At 43.9% G+C, this 7,744-nt stretch overlaps 1 protein-coding gene across 1 annotated transcript in view; it reads right to left on the reverse strand.

The window, feature by feature from the left end:
* Positions 1 to 5,583, reverse strand: part of RPF2 (ribosome production factor 2 homolog (S. cerevisiae)) — a 56,776-nt gene extending 51,193 nt beyond the window's left edge. Inside the window, exons 1-2 of the mRNA XM_011970651.1 lie at positions 5,493 to 5,583; positions 2,536 to 2,668 (exon numbers count right to left, since the gene is read on the reverse strand). Of these exons, the coding sequence (XP_011826041.1) occupies positions 2,536 to 2,668; positions 5,493 to 5,515 (156 nt within the window). The 5' untranslated portion in view covers positions 5,516 to 5,583. The remainder of the gene's footprint in view (positions 1 to 2,535; positions 2,669 to 5,492) is intronic.
* Between the last annotated feature and the right edge of the window lie 2,161 nt (positions 5,584 to 7,744).

The following is a 7,744-nucleotide window of genomic DNA, read 5'->3' on the forward strand; positions in this document are numbered from 1 at the left end:
GCCAACTATTTCCCTGTTTCTGTATAATAAACATTGCCACCTCTTCTTGATAACTCAGATGAATTTTGATAATCATGATGAATTTTAATTATTGTAGTAATCTGTAATATTGTGCTGCTTTTAAAGCTTACTTAAATATGTAGGATCATTGTGCTGATGGATATACTAGGAGAGGGGCAGTGTCCCGTCAGCACAATGACATTCAGACAAACATTTCAAAAAAGGGATGGGCCTATATAAGGCATTCAGACATCTGAATTGACTATGCTTATCAGGCATGGAGTTTGGCAAGTTTAAAAATGTATTCAACGCCAGGTGTGGTGGCTCACTCCTGTAATCTCAGCACTTTGGGAGGCTGAGGCAGACAGATCACTTCAGGTCAGGAGTTTGTGACCAGCCTGGCCAACATGGTGAAACCCTGTCTGTACTAAAAGAACACAGAAATTAGCCGGGTGTGGTAGCATGAGCCTGTAGTTCCAGCTATTCGGGAGGCAGAGGCAGGAGAATCGCCTGAACCCGGGAGGCAGAGGTTGCAGTGAGCCAAGATGACACCACTGCACTTCAGCCTGGGTGACAAAGTGAGGCGCCATCTCAATAACAACAAAAATGTATTCAATTACTTAATTGATTTAATTCAAAGACCTATTAGCTGTACTGAAGGCCTAATTAGTCAAATAACCTACTAGATATCTCCACATACTATGCCTTTTTTTTTTGAGATGGAGTCTTGCTCTATTGCCCAGGCTGGAATAAGTGCAATGGCGTGGTCTCAGCTCACTGCAATCTCCACCTCCCAGGTCCAAGCAGACTCTCCTGTCTCAGTCTCCTGAGTAGCTGGGATTACAGGTGTTCACCACCAAGCCCGGCTAATTTTTGTATTTTTAGTAGAGATGGAATTTCACCATGTTAGCCAGGCTGTCTTGAACTCTGGACCCTGTGATCTGCCCGCCTCGGCCTCCCAAAGTGCCGGGATTACAGGTGTGAGCCACTGCGCCTGGCCTTTCTTTCATTGATTACCTATAGATTGAGTACCTACTATGTACAGACACTGGGCTGGACACTAGGCTACAGAGGTAGAAAAAACAAAGCTTTTATTTTCATTACTTAAATCACATGTCCCAAACTGAATCTTTCACCTTTCCCTCCAAACCTGCTCCACTTGACACATTTTCTAATTGGCATTATTGCCCATCAGGCACTCAAGCCAAAAACCTGGGAAGTCATACTTTTCACTAGTTCCCAACTCTTCTACCCTCAACATCTATTTTTTTCTGGTCATTTCTCATTTTCATTGCCACCACTGGACTCCAGATGTTCTTCACCTAGCTGGCAGCAATGGTTTAGTTTCCTACATTTGCTCTCAACCCTCTCTAGTCAAGCCAATTAAAAAGACTGGTGGTCCTTTTAATTCTCTTGCTTATTATGTTTCAATGACTACATGGAGCTTTCAGATTACAATTCAAACTCCATTTTACTATATGACCCATGCCTCTTCTTCTAGCCTCATCTAGCCCACTCTCCTTTGGCCATGCCCAATTATTTACAGTTCTCCAAATGCATCAACGCTCCTTCTTACTCCCTTTTGCACAAACTTCTTTCTCAGTCTCAGAGGGTCTTCTCTTTCTCTCCCACTTCTTGCACCAACTTCTCCTTCAAAATGAAGCTGAAGTGTTATCTCTGGGGGAACCTACCCTGTGTGGGGGTCTCCCATGTGATTTTCTTTTTTTTTTTTTGAGATGGAGTCTTTGTCACCCAGGTTGGAGTGCAATGGTGCGATCTCGGCTGACTGCGACCTCCACCTCCCCGGTTCAGACCATTCTCCTACCTCAGCTTCTGAGTAGCTGGAACTACAGACATGTGCCACCACACCCAGCTAATCTTTTTATTTTTAGTTTTCACCATGTTTCACCATGGTGGCCAGGCTGGTCTCGAACTTCTGACTTTGTGATTCTCCTGCCTCGGCCTCCCAAAGTGCTGGGATTACAGGCGTGAACCACTGTGCCTGGCCTCCCTTATGTGATTTTAACTGTTTCCCACCCTACCCTGTCCATGCCTCCAATACAGCACAATGTGAGAACTTTTTACATGTCTATCTCTCTAAGCTCACTGAAAGAACTGTGTCTCACCTATTAACTCCCAGCAGAGGCACAGTAACTGGTGTTGTTGAATGACTAAATATATAGCAATATGCAGTTATTTCTCTTTACAAATTAAATTTTTTCCTAAAATGTGAGTAAGCCAAATTCTAGTAATTGAAAACAGCTTAAATTTACTAAGGGAGACCTTCAACCTACCAGACCCATCTGTGCTCCTAAAAGATAATAAAATTTACTAACAGAACTAGTTGCTTTAAGAAAAACTAGTAGTTGGTGCCTTGCAGGGTAAAGAACCCCCCCAACTTTAGCTCTTCTCTAAGATTAGTAGTTCTTATGGTAAGGCAAGCTTATCTATGTATTTCTCCGGCAGCCCAACCTAGCATGCTGAAAATTCCAAAATGACTTCAATACCTTTTAAAGATTAAGTATATATACTCACCACATCTTTAAGTACTTGTGTCACTGTTGCATTTGCATTTCCCCCTTTAATCAGCATGGCATTTTTAATATTTTCATTGAGTTTCGGTTCTCTCTTCTCAAGGAATCTCTTGGCTCTTTTCGTTTTGGGCTTTCTGTTCAGAAAAGCACAATTCATAACTATTTAAACATTTTCCTCACATTGCAAAGGCATGACTTAACTAATATGCAAATTCTTAAAAACACATTTGTCATTTAGGACTCCACCCTTAAACAAAATCTTTTTTTTTTTTTTTTTTTTTTTTGAGATGGAATCTCACTCTGTTGCCCAGGCTGGACACAATCTGGACGCAATGGCACAATCTTGGCTCACTGCAACCTCCATCTCCTGGGTTCAAGCAATTCTCCTGCCTCAGCCTCCTAAGTAGCTAGGATTACAGGCACACACCACCACACCTGGGTGATTTTTGTATTTTTAGCAGAGACGGGGTTTCACCATGTTGGTCAGGCTATTCTCGAACTACTGACCTCAGGTGATCTGCCTGCCTCGGCCTCCCAAAGTGCTGGGATTACAGGTGTGAGTCACAAGGCCCGGCCAAAATCTCACTTTTTTTGGAGATATCAGTAAAAGATATTTCCTTATGATTGTTAAATAAGTGTTTTGTTAGCTTTTAAAAAAAAAGCTTTCATTTTTATATTCCCACCATTCTTTTACTACTGCTTTTTCAAATCTTTTTTTAAGTAAAAAATAAAAGGCTCAAGTAAATACTGTCGCTATTTTTACTCTTCTTTTTTCTTCAAGCCTTAAGTAGTCAAACTGTATCCTGTACCCTAATACAAAGAATTGAGCATCAACTGCTAATCAACCTGTGGGCATTTACTAAACGTGAGACTAATGACTGCTTACCTTTCTTTTAGGTTTAAGACCACAATGCCTGCCAGGAAATATACACTGTTGCACTCCAATATCATTGCTGAGAATGTCAACATTATTGCCAACAATGGGGAATAATAAGGTTGAGGTTTACCTGGAGTCACTCTATTAAGGCTTAAAATCTTCACCACAATCCTGAGAGTTACAATTCTTTTTTATTTATTTATATTTTTAGAGACGAGTCTCTCTGTCTCCCAGGTTGGAGTGCAGTGGCGCGACCTCAGCTCACTGCAAGCTCCGCCTCCCGGGTTCACGCCATTCTACTGCAGGCGCCCGCCACCATGCCCGGCTAATTTTTTGTATTTTTAGTAGAGGCAGGGTTTCACCGTGTTAGCCGAGGATGGTCTCGACCTCTTGACCTCGTGATCTGCCCGCCTCGGCCTCCAGAAGTGCTGGGATTACAGGTGTGAGCCTCCACACCCGGCAAGTTACAATTCTTACCTTCACTTTACAGATGAGGCAACTGAACACACAGGTAATGTGCCCAAGATCACACAGCAGGTAAACAGGCCAATTTTCAAAATGAGCTAGGGCTGGGCGGCCACAGCCTGTAATAAAAACACTCTAGGAGGCCAAGATGGACGGATCACTGAGCCCAGAAGTTCAAGACCAGCCTGGGCAACATCGCAAAACCCTGTCTGTACAAAAAAAATACAGAAATTAGCTGTGGTGGTGCGTGCCTATAGTCCCAGTTACACGGCAGGCTGAGGTAGGAGGGCTGCTTGATTCCGGGGAGGTCGAGGCTGCAGTGACCTGTGATCGGGCTACTGCACTCCAGCCTGGGTGTCAGAGCGATACCCTGTCTCAAAAAAAAAAATGTTTTTTAAGCTAGATTTAAAAATTCATGTAGACCAATTACCCTGTAAACTATTAAGGGAAAATAAATTCATTATTATGACTTTATGATGTGACAGTAGGAATGGCATATTTTTATACATTTCTGTTCAAAAAAGGGGCTTCACCTCTGCTTCCTCTACAATGAGCGCCCTGATTTTTCAGACAGTTCTCTGTCATCTACTGAAAGAATTCTCCTCCCAAATAATTATGACCCTCCCTCGTCCAGTCCCATGGACACTTTGGGAAGAAAGAGACTATACATGCACTTTAGTTTCCCATGTAGATTTTTTAAATCCTCCTCCAGAGATAATGTCATATATAAAGCTTCTAATCATTTACTGGTTGATGAAGATACAAATTATTCTATCTTCTGTAACTCATTAAACAGCAACAAATGCAAATAGCGATTAACATGTTTTATTAGCTGCCTGGCTCCCAATTAATGTGTAAACTAGTCCCAATACCTAGTAAACGACTCTTCTTTGTAGTCCAAACAGCTAGAGGCATAGCAGGTGTGCAAAATCTCTGAATGACTAAAACTGTCGTTTTGGATACATACTAACCTACGTAAATAGCAAGAAAACCACAGCAAATAACAGCAGGGCTGTTTAGCACAATAAATATTCTTGAACAAATTTAAAACAGGTATTATTCAAGGATAACTCAGAGGAGTGTACAAAGCTGGAAAGAAAAAAAAACAAAACTAATGAACATTTCTACGTGCTGCAGCAAAGGCTCTACACACATTCGCAAAACTAACCCTCACAGCTCTAAGAAGTATGACTATGATGAGTGCTATTTTACAGAGTAAACTGAGATTTAGAGACATTTAATGACCCAAAGTCACAAAGCTTTAAGTGAACGCTCCAGACTGTCACCCAGATCTGTCGGATTCCGAGGGCTGTGCTCTTAACCCCACTCTAATAATCTGTCTCATACTTCGGAAGTCAGATGTTTTTCAACTGACTAGGATAAAAGCGGCCAACGCTTCAATCCCACATCCCATCCCGCGACTCCCACCTGAGAGCTTCCCCACTGTCTCCTGGCAAGTAGCTCGCGCTGAGGAAAACCCCGGCTGGTGATCGATCGGCTCCCACCCAGGCAAGAAGAGGGGTAACCAGGAAGAGTGAGAGACCGAGACAATACCACCCTCATCACGGGACCCTTTCACCCCAACGTTCCCCGGGGCGGAGTACCAGCGAACTTACACAACTCGATCCAGAGTGTCCATCGCTACTGCTCCCTGCAACTCTTAACTAAGTGGATGCACGTGCACCCGGCGATTACGTGCGCCGGAACAGGCAGAACCGGAAGCTGAGCGCAACGCCACTTCCGGGGACGCCCTCGCCGACGGTGCCTGGAGGTGTTGGCGGCCATTTTGATTGGAATCGCGCCCTGTTCCCTTGGTTACGGATTTTTGCCCTGGCTCTTTCCCGGAATTACAGGTGCGAGGTAATACTTTTAAGTAACATTGGCCGGGTGTGGTGGCTCACGCCTGTAATTCCAGGATTTTGGGAGGCCTAGACGGGCGGATCACCTGATACCAGGAGTTCGAGACCAGCCTGGCCAACGTGGCGAAACCCCGTCTCTACTAAAAATACAAAAATTAGCCGGTCGTGGTGGCGGGCGCTTGTAACCCCAGCTACTCGGGAGGCTGAGGCAGGGAGAATTGCTTGAACCCGGGAGGGGGAGGTTGCAGTGAGCCGAGATCGCGCCACTGCAAAATCCAGCCTGGGCGACAGAGTGAGACTCCTTCTCAAAAAAAAAAAAAGTAACATAGACTGTCACAGTTTGATGTACACGCTAGTGTGTATACTTGGAGTCAGGTATTCAGAAACCAGATTTTATTCTTCAGGGAATCCCAGGATGCTAGAAAGGTTGATTGCACGGTAGGTACTCACAAAATCACTAAAAACATTAATGTGAAATGGGCACTATTAACAACTGTGCGATCAGCGTGACAGAGTTTATGTCTATCACAGTTGCCCAGTACATAAAAAATGCGCAGAAAAGGTACTGCTGATCGTGATTTTTTCCCCAGTTTTTAAGTTACCACATAATTCACATACCATAAAATGTACCCCTTTAAAGTGTACAATTCATTGGTTTTTCGTGTATTCACAAAGGTGTGCAAACATCACCACTAATTCCAGAATATTTAATCACCTCAAAAAGAACCCCCTCGACACACAAACCCAGTAGCGGTCCAAGCCCCACTTCCGCTTCCTGCCAGCCCTTGGCAACCAATAATCTACTTTATGTTCACTGGATTTGCGTATTCTGAACATACATAAATGAATTCGTGCAACGTATGGCCTTTTGTGTCTGACTTCTTTCACTATCTGTTTTTGAGGTTCATACATGTTGTAGCGTGGATCAGTACTTCCATTTTGTTAGCACTGAATAATATTGCTTTGTATGGATATACCACATTTTCTTTATCTGTTCGTCAACCTAGGTACTTTTTTTTTTTTTCCGACGTAGTCTTGCTCTGTCGCCCAGGCTGAAGTGCAGTGGTGCGATCTTGGCTCACTGCACCCACCACCTCCCAGGTTCAAGCAGTTCTCCTGCCTCAGTCTCCCAAGTAGCTGGGATTACATGCACGCACCACCACACCTTGCTAATTTTTGTATTTTTTAGTAGAGACAAGGTTTCACCATGTTGGCCAGGCTGGTCTTACCTGAACTCCTGAGCTCAGGTAATCCACCTGCCTCAGCCTCTCAAAGTGCTAGGAATACAGGCGTGAGCTACTGCGCCCGGCCAGCTTATGTACATTTGAGTGGTTCCCATTTTTTGGCTACTGTGGATTATGCTGCTTTGTGTTTTTTTGTTTTGCTTTGCTTTGTTTTGTTTCTGAGACAGTCTCGCTCTGTCACACAAGCTGGAGTGCAGTGGTGCAATCTCAGCTTACTGCAACCTCCGTCTCCCGGGTTCAAGCTATTCTAGTGCCTCAGCCTCCCAAGTAGCTGGGACCACAAGCGCGTGCCACCCCACCCAGCTGCTTTGAATATTATTTTCCAAATTTTGTGTGGACATATGTTTTCAGTTCTCTAGGAGTAAAATTGCTGGGTCATATGCTAACTCTTAAGTGTAACATTTTGAGGCACTGGTAAACTGTTTTCCAAAGCACCTGCACCACTTACATTTCCCATGAGCAGTGTAAGAGGGTTTGGTATTAGTTTCCTATTTCTGTTGTAACAAATTACCACACATTTATTATTTTATACTTCAGGAAGTCAGAAGTCTGAAATAGTTTTGCAAGTCTAAAACGAAGGCCAGGAGCCGTGGCTCATGCCTGTAATCCCAGCACTTTTGGAGGCTGAGGTGGGCGGATCACGAGGTCAGGAGATCAAGGCTATCCTGGCTAACATGGTGAAACTCCATCTCTACTAAAAATACAAAAAATTAGCCAGGTGTGGTGGCACACCTGTAGTCCCAGCTACTTGGGAGGCTGGGGCAG

The sequence above is a fragment of the Mandrillus leucophaeus genome, unplaced genomic scaffold (assembly GCF_000951045.1).
Source record: "Mandrillus leucophaeus isolate KB7577 unplaced genomic scaffold, Mleu.le_1.0 Scaffold96, whole genome shotgun sequence".
Taxonomy (NCBI): Eukaryota; Metazoa; Chordata; class Mammalia; order Primates; family Cercopithecidae; genus Mandrillus; species Mandrillus leucophaeus.